General features: G+C 47.8%; 1 protein-coding gene across 4 annotated transcripts in view; it reads right to left on the reverse strand.

Moving 5' to 3' along the window:
* RNF220 (ring finger protein 220) overlaps positions 1 to 14,579 on the reverse strand; it is a 279,014-nt gene extending 264,435 nt beyond the window's left edge. Inside the window, exons 1-2 of one of the 4 annotated variants that reach the window (XM_010803713.4) lie at positions 14,324 to 14,577; positions 7,238 to 7,973 (exon numbers count right to left, since the gene is read on the reverse strand). In XM_010803713.4, coding sequence (XP_010802015.1) covers positions 7,238 to 7,862 — 625 coding nt within the window. In that variant the 5' untranslated portion in view covers positions 7,863 to 7,973; positions 14,324 to 14,577. 4 annotated transcript variants of the gene reach the window in all.
* Positions 14,580 to 19,527: the final 4,948 nt, after the last annotated feature.

Consider the following 19,527-nt stretch of genomic DNA (forward strand, 5'->3'; position numbering starts at 1 on the left):
TATCTCTTGAAAAATTGCCTACCTACCTTTATCCTCATCAAATCTCAAGGCATATAAATTCTTCCTTCCTTTCCTCAAACAACTATACCTGTAGGACAGCCCAGTTTTATGGATATTATCAGTGTAAGGCTGAAGTGTGGCAAGTTGATAAAAATTTTAAAAATCAGATTATAATCACCACCATCAATTTATTCAATACTCAATTAACACTGAACCCTTTGCTGTGATTGGTACTGATTCAGTGTAAATTTTTTTTTTAACACTAGCAGTAAAATGTGATTGAGATAATAGAAAAGTCTGATCCATTGGGTAAGGCTGTAAGGGTATGAATTATTCCTATTTACTTAGCATCTACTAGATTGACTGATTTATACCACAGCCTCTCATTTCTCCAGGCCTAAACTCATAGCCCCACTTCAGGATCTTTTCCTGGAAAATGCACAACAAAGTGACTAAGTAGGTGAAAGTTCTTTTGCAGAAAATTCTCCTCCTTGCCTCAAAAAAAGAGATATTTAGAAATTTCCACCCTGGAGCACATACTTTGAGGTTCCAAAGGATAAAATCACACTCTGTTCAACCACAAATGCCACAAATTAAATGGCATTAAAAAAAAAAAAAAAAAAGATGGCATTTTAGCTGCTAATAGCAATGTTATCCTTAGGTCTGCAGCTCACCCCTCTCTGTTGTTGCTGTTTAGTTGATTAGTCATGTCCGACTTTTGCGACACAGTGCACTGTAGCCCACCAGGCTCCTCTATCCATGGGATTTCCCAGGCAAGAATACTGGAGTGGGCTGCCATTTCCTTCCCTAAGGGGGTCTTCCCCACCCAGAGATGGAACCAGCCTCTCCTGCATCTCTCTTTAGGGAGGGTGAAATGGCACTGGAGAATGTAGCTTAACTGTCTGAAGGGAAGATTTGAATCCAAAAATTATTTTTAGTTTGGTGTTAAAATCCTGTGGGTTTTACAATAAAATGTATCATCACTCTGAGTCTCAAGTATTTATAAAGAGTACATTCCAACATGTATTCTGATATTTACTGACCAGATGGATGTGGTTAAAAAGAGTTAAAAATATGAAAATCCATCATAAAAATATAACTCTATTAAATGTGCTATCAGTCCAAATTCTGAGTATTTACAAAAACTAGTTCAACGTGTGCCAATATTTATTAACCAGATGGGTGAAGTTAATAAGGGTTAAAAATAAAGAAAACCAATATAAAAATATAATTCTATTTTTCAGTTTCCTCTTCCCTGCCTAATGAGGAAAGGGGGTGGGGAGGGAGAGCAACTTTTGTTATTTGGATACAATGTGTGTTTTTTGTTTTCAAACAAAAAAGGGCCACCAAATAATCAACCTGGGGCCGCTGACCGGAAGGCAGCCCCGGAAAACTTCCCGTGGGAAGAGTTCCAGAAATTGCAGGGACATTAACGAACCCCGCTGTGCTGGCTACGAGCCTCGGACGGTCAGAGGCTACGTCCACTCGCCTCGCCCGAATACCAGCCATCCTGGCGATTCACGAACCCCGGGACTTGGGAAAACATTCCCCGACTTGAAAAGCAAGACGAACGCGGAAAACATTTCGAACCTACGTGAGAAACCTCAAAGTTCTAGGGTGCCGAAGGCAACGCTAGATCCAGATGCGCGTGTGCACACACGTCCATCCTCCCGGCTCCCGCCTCCCCTAACCTCGTCCCCCAAGCCCCCTCCCCTCGCAGTGTCCCCTAGCCTCCTCACTCCGCCACCCGCCCATCTGCATCTCCCGCCGGGTCCCAGATCACCGGACCTCCGCGTGGTCGCGCCCCCTCCTAGGTTTACACCCCGCCCACTCCCTCGTTCCGACCCCATCTCTCTGCTGCTTGGACAACGTACGGGAAACCCGCCCGGGGCTCGGTTCTAAGCGCGACCTGGAGGCTCTGGGCGTGGAGGGCGGAGCGGGGGTGGGGACCCGGCGGCCCCCGGGGGCAGCGCCCGGACTTTTCCCGCAGTCCGGCCGAGCGACGGCGAGGTCACCAACATTTCTGAAACCACTTGAACGCCATCTCCGTGACGGAGGCTGGGGGAGGGGGGGTCCTTTTCAAGTGAGCCAGCGGGGCCCACTCCGTGGTCCTTCTTCCCTCCCCCGGGCCGGCCTCGCGCCTCTCCGCGCCCCCTCCCCCCAAACGATCAATTACCAGCCACCCTTCTGCCGGGAGCGGCGAGGGGCTGGCTGGCGGCCGCGGGGAAACGGCAGCCCGGATCACTTCTGCATGACAATTGATGGGAGGGAGGGCGCCGGGCGAGGAGGGAGGGCGGCTGCGGTGTCCGTTTTCTCACCATGGTGATTAGGCATTCCGGCCGTGCGAGGAGGCAGCCGCCGACCAGAGCGGCGCGGCGCGGAGCGAGGGCAGGGAAGAGAGCGGGAGCGGGAGCGAGCCCAGCCGCCCGGCGGGCGGGCGGGCCAGCGGCGCGCCGAGCCAAGCCAAGCCAGGCCAGATGGCTCTGCAGCCATCAGGGACTGCTCCCGTCCAGCCCGGCCCCACTTTAGCTGTGCAAACATTTCTTTATCCCAACAAGACAATTAAACCCAGCAGCATGAAAAGGAGTCTCCATGACTGTGTTGGGAGCGAACAACCAGAAACAACCACACACATCACAGGAGTTCTTGCCCCTCCCCTCCCCCCACCCCAGATGGGGAAGGAATAGGGACTCCGGGAGAAGCCCGGGCGCAGCTGAGCCGACAGTCGACAATCGGGCTAGATCTGGGCAGTCAGTACAGCGGGAACCATCTGACCCATCTCTGATGATGGGCACGCCCTTTCAGAGTGGTCATCTGCTCCAGCAACGATCCAGAAGTTGAGCCCGGTGACCTGAGAACTGCCCCCAAACATCCTCTCCAGCAAGAGCAATTCTCTTAAAAGCCCAGAGCAGGGTCCCTACCCACCCCAGTCCCAGAGCCCTTGGCATGTAGCCCCCTCACAACACTCCAATGATGCAGCCAGCCACCTCCTTTCAGGCTGCCCTGGGCCTATGTAGGCTCAGTTGACTTGATTTTTAGGACATAGGGTTTTCAATGATAGGTGCCTTTGGAAAGACACATCTCAGAGTACAAAATACCATCTCCTTCTCAGCGCTTTTCAAATTTGAGTGACTTTTTAAATATATTAAAGATGAGAGCAAAGCAGACCATCTTGAAACTGCTGGGAGCGTTTGGGTTCCCTGACCACAGGGAAGGGTCAAGGAAAGAGGGCCGCCTAAAGTCAGTGCCCAGTACCCACCTCTGAGGTGAGCCAGAAGGCAGGGCCCATCATGGCTCCCCAAGGGCAGTTCCGGTCCCTCTCAGCCCTCAGGGTGAATATGCATCCTGGCCAACTCCAATTTGGGCTGAGTGATAGACTGGCAGGCTGGCCAAAGACTGTGTTGCCCAGACAGGAATTGGGCCCTGGAGTGGCCTATAGAGAACAATCAGGAAATGCACATGATAAGAGCCAGAGTGCTAAGGGGGTCATAAATGTATAGATTCTAGTACAAGGCAGCAGAGAATACCTATTTTCCCTTTTGTTGTAAAGTTTCCTTAATGAGGAAATGTTTATTTTAAAAGCCTTGGGAAACATATCTGTAGTATGTAAGTATGTAAGGGCCGTTACATACTTACTTAGTATGTAAGACACACGTGGACTATTTGTAATTGGTCCATAAATTTTCGCATCATTTCCCTGGACATGGACAAGGAGTCTTGGGTTCAGGGAATGACAATAAACAGGAGTTACCTCATTCCCCTTCCTGGGGAATCATGCATCCTCCACGAATGGCTTCTCATCAAATACTTCTCCCTTTTTCCAGGGTAAATAAGTCAGTCCTGTTGAGTAAAGCCTTCTTTTTTCCATAGAGCCCAACACCTACCTCAGGAATCACCTGTGATACCAGGTAGATGAACAGCAAAATGGAATCATCTATTAGGAGAGACAATACTTTACCCAAGGAGCTATGTTGCTTTCTACAAAAATGGGTATTTAACCACAAAAGAAATCCTTCCTATCAGTACCCAGATTGAAGGAAAGAACACGTGTGCATTACACCATGTCTGCAGGCCCCTCTTTCAAATGCTCTCAGATGTGGACATATCTGCATATGGATGCAGTGTGTGAGCAGAGGGTGGCTGCGACAGTAAAAACTGTCAGTGTTTCCATTGTAAAACTGATTTTTTCATTGACCTAAAACTCAGTCATAAAACTTCTACTCTAAGGGACACACACACCCGTACTCACCCCGCCCCCTCAACAAAACCCTAAAGCTACATGCTTATTTAGGAGATTTACTGTTGTATTTAATTATAGCTTCTCGTACATTTCATGAAAAAAAATTTCTTTATATGAAGAGAACTGAAAAATCAGTCAACTATATCAAGGATTAGCTCTAAATTTTAAGAATTACAAAGCCTAAAATACACATGGTTAATTTTTGGCAATCTGGGCAAAAGCCACAGTACCCTATCACTGTGCTCCTGAACACTTTCTGTCCTCTCTTTTCTTGCCTCCCCACCCCCTTACTGCCCCATCTGCCCCTCAAGCGCTCCCCTTGGAAGCAGTCTTGTATACTGTCACTCGATTATCTGAGAAATATTACTTATTTCAAAACGGTTCTGTAGGGAGGACCTGAAAGGCATCTAGTGGGAATAATCAGGCCTTCTAACGGCCCTTAAATATGTATTTACATAAAACAGACCATAAATATTCTGACACACGTCGGCATATGACAGGAGCCAAGAAAGCTGCAGCAGACTTGGTCACGGTGCCTCTTCGACCCTTCCCTACAGAAAAATGTTTCCCCAGCCTTCCAAAACTCAAAATCCAAAGCACAAATGTTCCCCAGGACAACCCTGTGATGGTTGCTACCCCACCCAAGAGAAGGAAAAGAGAAAGGAACGCAAATCCAGGGTTATCACAAGAGAACAGTCTCCCATGCACTTTGTACCTTTATTTCTCATTTAAGATCAGTCACAAATGCAACTCTAGATAATGTGAGTGGACAAACATTCTACACTCAGACATGCCTATAGATCTAACATTTGTGTAAGAGGAAAAAAGAGAACACAAAATATTCACTAAAGGAAGGATATTTTAAACAACAGGGGGAAGGGCTCAAATTTATATAACACTACAATTTGAAATAAAGAAGTTTCCCCACCCTTCTGATCAGAATCTCATTAATTTAAAGGTCAGAATTCCATTTCACTTTGGGAGACAGACTCATTTAATTTTTCTCCACCCAGGCGTATTCCTGTGTGAGGGATCCATCTCCATGGGGGATGACACCCCCACACAAGGCGAACCAGGCAAACAGAAGAGTTATGGCTTTGACACTCGGAGGGGAATGGATATCCGCATCTATGAGTTCTGACTCGACTAGCAAGCTTCCTCCTGCTCTGGGGGTCTGATACAGGTTTGGGCTAAAAAATGGAAAAATGGAGACAAGCTGGATTTGTTAGGAGAGAAGAAAGGTTTCTTGATCTCCAGGTGTTACTTTGTGGCATGTTAGTTTTGACAGGGTTTCATTTCAACTTGTGTTTGGAGAAAAAAAGGAGCAGACTTGGTCACACCCGAAACCAGGGCAGTATTGGCCAGAGGTCAGGTTAAAGCTCGCCTTGATCACTTGCACATTGACAAATGAAAACTAAACTAAACTGAAATAGACAGACAGAACGGCAACCCGTATTCAGCAAGTATATCCCCAAAGCAGGATCACTGCGAACACACACACACACACACACACACGTCAGCTGTACAGAAAGGGGGAAAGGTAGAATAGGAGCTAAAGCAAAAGACAGAGAGAACACAGAGAGATACAGCCTTCTCCCTGAAGTGGGGAGGTCTCAGGCTTACAGACGCTGACATAAAAGACACACTGGCAACATATTTCAAAACCAAAGAGCGATGGATTTACAAGGCAGGTTGATTTTATGATGACTTTTATTGAAAAGGTACGCTGGGTTTAGGCAGATGCCTTTTAGCGCAGGAAAGTTAACACAGTGCCTAATTCAAGGAGACAGCCTGAGGAAGCAGTGCCGACAGGGGAGAGAGCAGCAACGTCTCTATTACTCTCCTCGGCATCATAAAGAGAAGAGAAAAAAATGGCATTTGTGATGGTGGTTATAGAGAGGATGGGGAAGCACAAAAAGCAGAGAAGAGGGAAAGCAAACCTCAAATGTAGTTTTCTTAAGAAAATAAAATGAAGCAAATCTTAGAACAAAGGGTTGGCTGGAAAAAAACACCCCCAGTTCATAAATTCTCACCAGGCTTGAAGAAAACTGCTCTGTGGGGGTCTACCCATAGTCCAAAAGGTTCAAAACACAATTATTTTCTGATTACATGAGAAGTGAGGATGGCAGGGTTCAACATTCCTAGTCTACAAGTTCCAAGCAAAGGTTTAGCCCCAACTATTAGTGAGTGTAGCCAGAGCCCATCAAGGCCCTTGGAGAACAGGACAGAGTTGTTTCTTAAGCAGAAATTGATAACAGTTGTGAGCATCAAAAAAAACAAAACAAAAAAAAAAACAAAAAAACCCAGCAGTCACATAGACAACCTGTCTAGTTCTACAAGGGAGCCCCCGTATAAGCACCCAGCAAACCTGTTAAATCCCAAGAGAACTTGGCTTTCTAGCCTCGCGATTGCAAGGAAAACACAGCTGTTTGAAATGCTTTATGGTGATTGACGACACCTTTGTCCTTCTCTGAAAAATAGCCTGATTTGGACAAGGGCTGAGAGTTGTGAAAATAAAATCACGTGGAGTCTGCTGGATGTGGTACAATGGAAAAGCTAAAAAATAATACCGAGGTCAGAGAAACATAATGAGGAGAGCAAAGGGAAGAGGGATGGATGGGTGTCTTCAGCGCCTCCCCCACCGCCAACACACAAATTCCCTAGGAACCTATGCTTACTAATGAAATGACATTCATTCCGGTATATATACGGCACCCCCTCTCCACTCCAGAGTCCCCAGAGAATAAGCCACTCGTGCCCCGGAAGGAAGGGCAGTGCAGGCCAGCGTGCCTCCAGCTACCTTCAGAAAAACGTTTCCTACAAGAACTATCAATGCTCATTGACAAGACACAAGTAAATGTCAGCACTCCACAGATCCTGAATGGGAGAGTCAGCCCTTCCCATTACGAGGAGCATGAAAAATGCCACTGACCTGTTGAATACTACTGTAAGGCAGGGCCTACTGGGGTTAGGGGAGGGCTGCACCAAGGTACTTACATCTGTCATTCCGATCTTCTGGGCTAGATGAGGCTTCCCGATCCGAAATGAGGCCAGAGACAGCAAAAATCTTCTTCCCAGTGTCGTCAACCTTAAGTGAACCGGGGGAGCTAGATGGCAGCTGTGTCCCAAAGTCATATTCCTTGCCATCTGCATCTGAGAAGCGCAAGTGGGGAGACTCTGTGTCATGGCAGTTTTTAAGTCGCTTGGCGGGCGTGAAGGCTGACTGATAACTCTCCCGGTCCTCAGTGGAAGCAAAGGGACGGAAAGCCCCCACTCCGCTGTGATTCAGCATACTGATTGGGGTGCAATCTAGGTTTGGGGGAGCAAACTGCGGGTGGAGGTGTAGCAATGAAGGGGGAAAATCACGATTGGCAAAAGTGCCTGGCACCCCACCTTGCCGATGGTACATAGAGGCAAAGGTGTAGGAACCATTGGTGAACGGAATATGCACGTCCTTGTCTACTGAGACAGGTACACCGAAGGGTCGTGGCTGCTGACAAGGGATGGATGCATCACGGCTAGCCTCGGCCGTGGACGCCAGGACCATCAGGGCTGGAGATGCCAGCGGGTTGGGGAGGTAGGATGAGTTCTCCATCTTGAAGGCTGCCCGGTGTAAGTCCATCGGAGTCTCTTTCTATAGCCCGCGTCACACAAGAAGCAGTCTTCCCTGGGAGGGAGTGGCACCTGGGAGCAGGGCAGGGAGTATTACTGGGGCATGATCCCCTTTTAAGACCTGTGGAAACAACAAAGAGAAAAAAAGAGGGGGGAGGAAGGTCAGGGGGAGGAAAGACAAGGGAAACCCCAAGTGATCGAAACACCACCCTTCTGGCTTACAGATGCTCGGGCATGAGACACCACAGGCTTTAGGAGCCAGTGGGCAGCAGCATCAGACCATTTTCATTCAGGAAAATCAATAGACAACTTACTGTGATGTACGCGTAGCTGACTTTGGTCCCTACACGTTCCGGGTGAAATGCGCCTGAGCCCAGCAAAGGAAAAAAAAATCATAAAACCTCCAAATACGATATTCCCTGAGCAAATGAGCTTTGGAAGGCCAAGTCACCCAGTAGATGAGGTGGGGTCTCTATTTTAAAGGGCCTGTACCTGCATACACCACTCATGACAGGCCTGATGTTCAAACAGAGGCCAGGTTCTACACATAAGACCCCCCTACATTTGCATCCTCTCCTTATCTTCCCTAACAATGCTCGGAGACTGAAAAATCCCTAAATCAAGCACATTTAGATCATGAATATCTCCACGTGTTAGTTGGTACAAATTGTACATGTGGATAAATCACACACATTGGCACATACATAAACACACATCTTCATGTATCATCTAAGTCTCTTTCCAGAAAGAAGTACTATGTGAAGAAACAACAGCAGCATTATTTTTGATCCACACCCCTCTTTAATCACATAGGCTTTCTCTTTCCTGAGAAGGAACAAAACCTTCATCAATAAAGTGCCTGCCATCTCTGACAATATTTAAAAACATAATGGGTGCCTTTGGCATATGTTCCGAGGAAACGTCTGTCTTCCAGGGGCAGCCAAGAACGGATTGGTAATTTTAGTTACTAATGCACTCACTCTTAAGTAGATTTGTAAACTGCCTTGAATTTGCCATTAACATTTAGAGCAAAATGTTAACAAAATTTCTGACTTATTTTCCTCTGCTTATTGGCCCAGTCAGAGTTGATGTCTGCTGAAGGCCCTGGAACAAATTGGAGTTCAGAAAGACCTCCTTCAATTTCCCTTTTAAATTTAGGTTGTACATTTTCATAGACACTGATCCTGTTGCAAAATTTATTTTGAGTAAGGGTGGGAGAGGGCTGTAGATGAGTCAGGATAACATAAGATGAACACTAGGACTTATTAGCTTCAGAAATAGATGCTAAATAAAAACTTAATGAAACTCAAAGTGTAACCAAAAAGCACCATCTGTTACAAATTATAACCTCTAAACTAACAATCATGTTTCAAATAAAATTCATCCCCTTCCTTAAAAAAAAAAAAAAAACCATCTAGATAAAGGAGTATCTTTGCTATTCCCTCAAACAGAGAGACCTCAGCTAAGCACTAGATGAATCCTCCCGGCTTAATGCAGTGCATAGAGAGTATTTCCTTCTCCCATCCTGTAGCAGACGTGTCAATGACTGTTATTAATTGGGAAGATGAGTGCACACCATCAGACTGCTTCCTCATTTGGCATCTTTCCTTATAGACATCATTGCTAAATTACCAGATTATGTATCTCACATTAACGGATTTTTCTCTCTTCCAAATTTTAAATAACTTTCCTGTCAAGTTATAGCAGTGCAGGGAATGATCTGCCAAGGACAGCCAGTTAGCCTGACAAGTCTGGGAATACTGTTCTTGGCTGTTCTCAAGTCAGATTAATGGTCATACAACATGGATGCTCTGAAAGTGGGTCCAGGGCTGTTCCAAGGGTTCTAAGCAGCTCCTCACAAAAGAAATAACGAACTACTTGTCTGTCACACAGGCAATACTACGTGAGGCAAGCTGGAGAAAAGGGCAAACATAATACATTGGGGGTGAGGGGAGGGATTTTTTCCCCCCAAAATAACCATCACCCAGAGGATTCGCCCTTCTATTTTTACTTCCTGGATCACCTCATTATGTTAAATGAGTTTCATAAATTAGTAATCTGGCGACAGCACCGGACACTCCAACAGAACACGGTGAATCACTCAAACCTGGTTATTCATTTGAAACTTCATTATACTGAAAATAAATCAACAATATTTTCCCAGGCCACATCTCTTTTACTCCACTGTGTGGGCGTTGGTCTCTGTGGGGGAAGGGGGGTGCCGGTTTTCTTTTCCTTTTTCTTTCTTCCCCCCTCTTCACATTAACAACTTGTATAGATGAGGCTTCAGCAGACCACAGTCATTATGAAAATCTATAGTTAATACACTCCCAATGTCAAAATGTCATGGGTTTAAACACAGAACCCCAAATAAGAAAACTAACTGACCCTCTTAATTAAAAAAATATGGATTGTAAGATAATCAGCTTGATGGAGCATTTGGGGGACTGTAAAGAGCCAGGCAAAGGGAAAGTAAGTAACTGTTACTTTTCTGCCTCTATGCTGATTTTTTTTAATTTAGCACTTCGTGCAAATCCAGATTAAAATAACTCCAGCTATTGATCCGAGCAGTGGAATTGACATTAATTTTAGTTCACTTCTCACTTTGCAAAGGGATCAATAGGAAGTAATAACAGCTGACATCCCTGCTGAAAGGAGGAGAAAGAAGGGCTGAAGACAGAAATCGAAAGGCAACCAAATAAATCATCAGCTACTTTTCCACGGCATCAGACAAACTCCAAACAGATTGCAAAAAGTCTTTGTTGAATTAACTAAACAAGGAGGAGGATCAATTCACGAAGCTAAATAAATTGTCTGGCAGGCAGTGAGGTTGGACGGAGGGACCAACAAATATTGAGTTTTAAAAATCTCAAATCCTTGACGTGATGGTTTTGGTTCAGGAGTGTATGTGTTGGAGTTTGTTAAATCACACATCCGACCCTGGTTTAAAGTGATTACAAAACGCCAGCTAACTGAATAATTAGTGAGATTACTAACTGCGTTGTTAAACATGCCAGAACCAAGACAAATGAAACGAAGAAGGTGACGTTTGGAATGTGAAGATGTCTGAAACTGGGCTGATGCGCAGCGCTCCTCGCTCTCCCGCGCGAACTAGCCACTTTCGCATTGAAAAACCGAAAGCCAGAGAGAAAGTCTCAGAGAGCGGGCAATCTCCCACCCCAGCCTCAGACCATCCCTGTTCAGGGTCTGGGCTTCCTGACCCGCGCCCGGGATCGGCGTAGAAGGAAGCGCCGCTGCTGCTGCTCCTGCTGCAGCCCGGAGCCAAACCCACTTGCAAATGACTGCCACAAAGAAAGCTGCAAAAGCCTCTTTCCCGGAGCCCGAGCTCTGAACGCCCACCAAACTACGACTCTGCTGGTAATTAAATCGCACACACAACCCTCCTCTGCTTATTACAACAGGTGATATTTTTGTGGTCTGAACCATTTCCAAAAGCCAAGAATTAAAATAATAGAACAAATTAAACGATATTTTCCCTTTGCATAAATAAACTTTTTAAAAAATTAACAGGCAACTTAAAAAGCAAAGAACAATGGGAAATGGGGCCAGGGTAGTGGGGGGTTGTTAAGAACTCAGGAAAGTTTTTTTTTTTTTTTTTAAGTTCACAGACTGCTTCGCTGGAAGAGAATTCCCGCACACTAAATGCCCGGGGGGGTATTTAGAAACACCGCTGTAGCAGAAATTTTACCGCCATCTGCACGAGCTCAGGAAGCAGAAGGCTAACCTGGTTCCACGGCTGGGGCCAACGCCTGCGGTTCAGACGTGGCTGGGTATCCGTTCCAGATTTGGACTCCGACTCAGGTCGGACTTGGCCGGAGGGTGACCATCTGGCCAGTCCAAGAGTGCGGGCCCGCGGGGCCGCGGGTGCACAGTTCGGTCGCTACATCTTCACCGGGAAAACCCAACTCTTTTAGGGAAAAGGAAGAAGTAAAGGCGAAACCTACATGAACTTAGGGCCGACGCAGAGCCGAGCCCACCAATCCTCGGCCTGACCTTTCGGTTGCCTTTGCACAAAGAATACTTTAGATCCCAACAACCTCCGCATGAAACATCTGTTTGTAACTTTGGGGAACCAGGGCTCCGGCCGGGGAAGAACCGCTAAATGCATGGGCCCTGGTGCGCGGCTGGGTCTGACCTGCGGGGCTGCAGCTCGGAGACTACCTTCCATCAGAGTGCACGAACCTCGCCCCCTGAACAGCCCCGCCCCGCGGGTCACCCAGGTCCCGGCGCCGCGCGCCACCGCTTCGGCGGGCAGCCCCGGGGCTCCTGGACTGCGGGGCTCCTGCCTAGGCGAGCCGGCGCGGGGGCAGCCGGGCCCTCCCGGTTCCCGGACAGCGGGCCTGGGGTACGGGAGGGAGGGCTCTGCCTCTCGCGCCGCGGCCGTCCGGCCGCCGCACACGACGCGACTCGCAGAACAGGTGTGTGTCCCCGCTCGCTCAGCGCACGGCCCCGACACCGTCTGTCACCGGCGGCGCGGCGCCGCCCTGTCCTCGGCCTTTCCCCGCTCGCCCCGGACTGCGGCGAGCGAACTCAACGCCACTTTTGCCGGGTTTCCGCGGGCCGGGAGGGATCGGCACCGAAGACGCCCTCGTCGCTCTTCCTCGACGCTCTTCCTGCCTTTTCCTCCACCGCTCACTTTCCATTTGCGGGAAGAACCCCCGAGGCGGGCAGAGGAGGAGGCCGGCACCCCTGCCCAGTCTGCTCCCTCCAGCCTGACCCGCAGCTTCCTCCTGGCCTGCCCTTTTTTTCCTCTTTATTTTTCCTTTCTTTCCCCTTTGCCCACCAAGCCGAGTCTGGTTGGGGGGACGAGAGGCGAGACGTGGCTGGTGGGCATCGTGGGCAGAGAGTCTTCGCTCTGAGCTGCTCCGGGGCAGGAGGCCAGGGACCCCAGACCGCCGGCCCGGCCCCACCGGGCAGAGCTGAGCCCCACGCCGAGCGCCCCCGCCCCATACACCCGCGTCCGGTGCGACGCGCGCCCGGCTCGGGGCCCGGGCCCTGACCCTCCGCTGGAGCCGCGGCCCGGCCCGAGACAGCGCGTTCTGATCGGGAAGCGAGAGCTTTTCCCCTGCCTCCGAGCAGCCCGAGCCCCGGCTACTTCTGGGCTCCCGTCAGCCGGGGTCCACCCGCGTCTCGAGCTCTTGGAGGGGCTCCTGGAGCGGAGGACAGACCGGGCATCCCCTCAGATGGCCTCACCACCGTGGGCGGCCTCGCCCGGGGGGCCACACGGAAGCTCTCCGCCCAAGTTTGTTGTGCCCTGGAAGAAAAGGGTTTCCCTTACAAAGCACAAAGGCGAAACGCCCAGGCGGAGCCCTGAAAAGCCCTGGGTTGGGGAGGGGGCGGCCGGAGGCCCGGGAGCGCGGTGGCGGGCCATGCTCCGCGCGGACAAGGTCGCTGCGCTGCGGCTGACGAGCGCGGCTGTGGCGGCCGCAGGACTGCAGTGCCCGCCGTGCTCGCTGAAAAGTTTTGTTCTCAAGTCGGAGGAAGAGAAATTGTTACTCAGTTTAAGGCAAGTCTAAGATTAAAAATAAAACTACAAACAGAGCCACGCGCCGCTGTCTGTACCGCGGTCCTCCCACACCGCTCGGTGGAACCGCTGGGAGAGCGTCCCGGCCCGGGAAATCCCGGAGACCCCCCGCTCCATGGGTCGGGCTGCTCTGAGACCAGGCCGGCGGGCCGGGCGGAGCGCGAGTTTACCGGCTGCATTTCGAGCGGTCCACCTCTGGGCCAGCACCTGCCTCCTTCCTGCTGGCGGCGGCTCCCCCCGGCCCACCCCCACCTCCTCCACGCCCTTCACCCCCGCCCCCTCCAGGAAAGTAAGCCGAACCCCCGGGGGCCCCAGGCTTCCAGCCTCTCCCCGAGTACCCCACCCGGGCCGGCCGCGTGTTGTGTGGGGGCGGTCGAGGTCCTTTCTCATTCGGATCGCCCCTTCCCCATCCCGCCAGCCGCCTCGGGCACCCCGCTGAGTACCACCCGGCTCCGGCCCCGCGGGAAATCACCGCGGGATCCACGGGGAAGACGGGCGACAGGGCATTCCGGCGCTCGACCCAAACAAAGTGGGAATGTGGCTTATTAAAAGATGGAGAAAAAGAGTCCTGCTCCTTCCCTCACGGCCCCTGCCCCCTCACCCTCCCTGCCTGTCCAATTCCCGCGTCTGGTCCCTCCCCCTCGCACCCCCCAAATAAAACACATTAAGGAAAACTCAAGACGGAAAGTTTGAGTGAGGCAGCGCACTGAGTGCGCAGGGCACCGATACCGGGAGGCACCGTCGCGAGGATCCGAGACGCGCCAGTCCAGGTCCCAGCCCCTGCCCCTATCGCCGGGGAGCCGCCCGAATCCCTAGGAAAGCGACCCGGAAAGTTAGCCGGGTTCTTGAGACACCCGGCCGTCCTCGCACCCACCCCTCTGGTGTACGCACACGCATCCACACCCCTTTCTGGTCTCCGTACTTGCCGTGGAAATTCCTTGGAAGAACGGTCGCACTTTTCAGGACACAGAGGGAAGGAGGCTGTGAGTGTGGTGCATGAAAAGTCCCGGGTGCGCAGAGCCGGCGGAGGCAGAGGCGGCGGCGGCGGCGGCAGCAGCAGTAGGCGGCTGGCCCCGGGTTTGTGTTCGCGAGCTGCCTGGGATTGCATGTACAGATCAAGAGACTTGGTTGGTGTGAGAGAAGGAGCAGTGCTGCCTCTCAGCGCTGGCTCTAATCAGTGAATGAGCCTCCACTCTCCCAGGGACTCGGAGACACACACGCGCACGCACACACACACACACGCACACACGCGCACATTCTCTCACACTCACACACATACAGGCACTCTGAGCCCTGAATACATTAGGGCACTAAGGGACTCTGGGAAATGGAGTCCAGACCCAGGACACTCCTGGAGAACAGACCTGCTGGCCCTTGCGAAAGAGCTGGAAAGTCTTGGGGTCGCGAGAAGAGAGATCCTGCTTTTGTCACGTTTACCCCCCCACTGAAAGATCTCCGTGGATGGTTGACTGTTCTTCCTTTCTTGAACCAAATGCGACCAAGAGTAAATGGTTATCTTTAAAACGGACACCTACTGCAGCTGAATGACTCCCTCATAAACTCGGCCTTTTTCCCAGAAAAATTTTGCCTATCGCCTTGCTCCTGGAACGCTTCTCTGGGTCTTTGCCTATAAAAATAAGATAATAAATGAATATAAATAAAACTGGTACTGGCAGAGGGGATGGAGAGGGCCTAGTTTAGCACCCGTATTTGAGAATAAAAATTTTTATTGGTGTTTATATTTACAGTTCGTTCTTTTCAAATAATTTTATATCATCCTTTAATTCACCACGTACAGAAAGATAAATAGGGGAAATGGATAGAGAACTAACATTCCCTGAGTGCCTTCTAGAAGCTGAGTTATGGGACTAAATGCCTTTACATAATCTCATTTAATTCTTAGATCAATTCTGGAGATAATATCAGCACTATTTTATATACAGAAGAGGAAAGTGAGGTTGAAAGGGTTTTGTAACTTGTCCGTGGGAACATGGGTAACTAGTCTAGGATAGCAGGTAGTGAAACTCAACCAAAATCTAACCCCAGTTTATGACATCACTGCTTTCTTTTGTGGCTCAGTTTCTAAAACCACAGATTTCTCATCTCAAAAAGAAAGGGCGAGGGGTAGAATATGTACTGATAATCTGTCCTCCAAAGAACCACATGGATTACAAATTGCCTACATAAAAAACAAAGAGCCCTCACAGTCTCATTCTTGCTATTATTTCTTGGTCTCCTTTTTCCTCACAATTTCTTACACATTAAAGTAGCATCTAAATATTATGTATGTTTAATGTGTTGTATGTGTTGTTTGTGTTTAATTTTTTTAGTTAGCGACTCTTTAAATAATTTGATCAACTTAGAGCTCTATGCTTATGACTGTATCTGTCTCCACGTTGAGCCATTCATTCACACAGCAGCATTTAATGTATTAGGCACTATTCTTCCCACTAGATTAGTCTTTCCTGCTGGATTATAAGCTTCATGAAGGCAAGAACCATGTTTGTTTTATTTAGCATTATACCTCAGCATCTAACAGCGTCATTGTCTTATTTGAATAAATGAAGATATACAAGTAAAATGAACAAAATTTCTGCCTCCATTATCTAGTAGGTGGGACTAGAGTTAGAAAACAATTTGATGCGTGCTGTGATTAGGGGACCATGTAGTTTACTGGCCTCAGACAAGTTTAATAGTGAAAAGCACAATTAATCATTATGCTGGGATGGAAGGGAATCTTGAACCAAGTGGATTGAATGGTCACTCTAACTAGGTAAGATGTTTCATTCATTAATTTAGCAACCATTTATTGGGAACTTTCTTGTATAGTGTGTTGGAGAATCTATAAGCCACTTGTAGTATGAGCACTGACTACAAGAGAAAATCAGAAGTGGGGCAAAGGACTGTGGACTTATGCTACAGCTGATGAGAAACACCTAGAGGGTTTTTCAGGGGTTTGACATGATAGAATTTCTTGGTTAAGAAGAGCACTAGTTACTGTGTGAGCAGAGTAGAGTTTTGACTGGAGGTAGGGAGACCAATTAAGGAGTCTGTTAAAGGTAATTCAATTGGAATGTAATAGGGCCTGAACCAAGGCACTGGGGCTGTGGGAATGGAGATGAGGGGACAAATTACTGTGAAATCTAAAAGGTGGAATTAACAGGATTTAGCCATTTACTATTGGAGAAGGCAATGGCAACCCACTCCAGTACTCTTGTCTGGAAAATCCCATGGACTGAGGAACCTAGTAGGCTGCAGTCCATGGGGTCACTAAGAGTCGGACACAACTGAGCGACTTCACTTTCACTTTTCACTTTCATGCATTGGAGAAGGAAAAGGCAACCCACTCCAGTGTTCTTGCCTGGAGAATCCCAGGGACGGGGGAGCCTGGTGGGCTGCCGTCTATGGGGTCGCACAGAGTCGGACACAACTGAAGTGACTTAGCAGCAGCAGCAGCCATTTACTATAGTTGATGAAGGCAGAAAACCCCATATAAATCCTAAATAGTATTTTATTATCATAGGGCAAGATGCTATCAGTACGTTAATGTTCGTTAGTAATAAAAGGCTTCTTCAGATGAGCTTACAGAGTTCCCATAAATCCAGGGCAGGTAGATGATACTGATAAGAAGCCCCATGTCAATCACCAAGCCAAACATTCTAATTGCTACCATATTCTACCCTCTGCACTATGATGCAAGTACTTAGGATCAGAAGAAATAATCCCTTGTCTACAAAGACAATCTAAATTTAAAAATCAAATGCACAACCCCCACAAAACCATAGTACTATCATATAATGCAAAATCGAGTATGTAATACCTCACTAATTCACAGGGCATATGTCCAGCAACCTCAGCTATCCAAAACACAGTGAACCAGGAAATAAGCAAAAGGGGTCCCAGAATAGCCAAAATAAACATTACAAAGACCATGCACTAAAGTTAACACATTTTACCCCTAGGAGAATTCCTCAAGCCTTCACTCAGAGCTGATTTACTCTTTCTTAGGTACAATTCTAATAAGCTTGATTATTTGGCTTTCCCATTCACAGCTGATTAAGATTGTCAAATTAAAAGGGGGCAGCCATTAAAAAGAATGAGATAGACTTGAATATACTGACATGTAAACATACCTATTGTATTGTGGAGTGGGAAGAAAAGCCAGTCATAGAACAGTGTGCAGAATATGACTTCTTATTTGTGTATACACGAGTATACACATGCATTGACAGAAAATGACCGGAAAGGATACACAACACACTGCTAACAATGGTTATACCTAGAGATGAGTGTGGATGTGGGGCAGGGGCAAGGTGGGGCGCCAAGACGGAGGGAGGACTTTGAGTTTTTACTTGGAATGCTTCTGTTTCTGTGTCAGTGAACATATTCTTTTATAATTTTAATATCCATTAAAAGACACACAACAGGAGCCAAAGGCAGTGTTGTTAGAGGGAGCACACTGACATCAAGTCGTGACCAAAATGCAAGAAGTGAGCATAAGAACTCTCAACCCAGAAGAGGATGGAGTTATTTGGTGTGCAGGCAAGAAGTTCTATCCCATCAGTGTCCCCGGAGGATGTCATGGATTCTAAACCAGCATAAGGTTGGTGCTTTCAGGCATAAGTCATCAAGGAACACATTATGCTTAGTATATTTTACTTAAGAGAGGAGGCATGTAAAAACTTAAAAAAAATAAATTCCCACCAAAAGCAGGTTTTGATACTTTAGGAAGTAAATTTCAGTTGCCTGGAAAATAGACTTTTGTGGAACACATCACTCCCTAACGATGAGAAGGAAAGGAGATATTACTTTGTGTAAGAGCAGAGGGGATGCAGAGGAGATGGTCCACAACTCAATATTCAAAAAATATTGACTGAAGTTCTAGCAAGTGCCAGTCACTAAGGAGACAAAGATAAATTTAAAACTAGTCCCTGCCCTCAAGACGCTTACAGTGAAGCAGCAGCAGAAATGGATAGGAAAACGGTGAGCAGCACTGTGCAGTGTGAGCAGTGCTGTAACGGAAACTCTGGGTAAAAGGTGGTGGGAACACAAAAAAAGGTGGTCCGAACTCTGCCTGGCACTATTAGGAAAGGAGGCAAAATATAAGTGGATGTTCAAAAAGTAACTGTTGTATGGGACGACATTTAAACTGTGTTAAAAAATGACTCTTACGGGATGACACTTAAATCGAAATTTGAAGGGTAGGTAGAGTTTGTTGTTCAGTTGCTAAGTCGTGTCTGACTCTTTGTGACCCTATGAACTGCAGCACTCCAGGCTTCCCTATCCTTCACCATCTCCCAGAGTTTGCTCAAACTCATGTCCATTGAGTCGGTGATGCCATCCAACTGTCTCATCCTCTGCCACTCCCTTCTTTTGCCTTCAGTCCTTTCCAGCATCAGGGTCTTTTCTAATGAGTCCGTTCTTCACATCAGGTGGCCAAGGTGTTGGAACTTCAGCTTCAGCATAGTCCTTCCAATGAACATTCAGGGTTGATTTCCTTAAGGACTGCCTACTTTGATCTTGCTGTTCAAGGGAATCTCAAGAGTCTTCTCCAGCACCACAAGTCAAAAGCATTAGTTCTTCAGCCCTCAGCCTTCTTTATGGTCCAACTCTGACATTTATATATGACTACTGGGAAAACCACAGCTTTGAACACATGGACCTTTGTTGGCAAAGTGATGTCTCTGCTTTTTAATATGCTGTCTAGATTTGTTATAGCTTTCTTCCCAAGAAGTAAATGTCTCAATTTCTTGGCTGCAGTCACCATGCACAGTGATTTTAGAGACCAAGAAAATAAAATCTGCTGCTGTTTGCACTTTTCCCTCATCTATTTGCCATAAAGTGATGGGACTGGATTGGAGAAGTCAATAGCAACCCACTCCAGTACTCTTGCCTGGAAAATCCCATGGATTTTGAATATTGAAGAGTGCAAAATATCACAAAAATAACACCCATGGCATTATTTGTCAAGAAACAATTTACTCATGATGGCACCTTAAAGACTGTTTGCAATGGTAAGAGTTATTAAAATCTGAGGTGGAAGTAGAACACTGCAGTTAAAAATGAGTGAAGACAAAGTCTGAGTTTGATCCTGTTTCAAAATCCCGTGGACAGAGGAGCCTGGTAAGCT

This window comes from Bos taurus, chromosome 3 (assembly GCF_002263795.3).
Source record: "Bos taurus isolate L1 Dominette 01449 registration number 42190680 breed Hereford chromosome 3, ARS-UCD2.0, whole genome shotgun sequence".
In the NCBI taxonomy this organism is placed as follows: Eukaryota; Metazoa; Chordata; class Mammalia; order Artiodactyla; family Bovidae; genus Bos; species Bos taurus.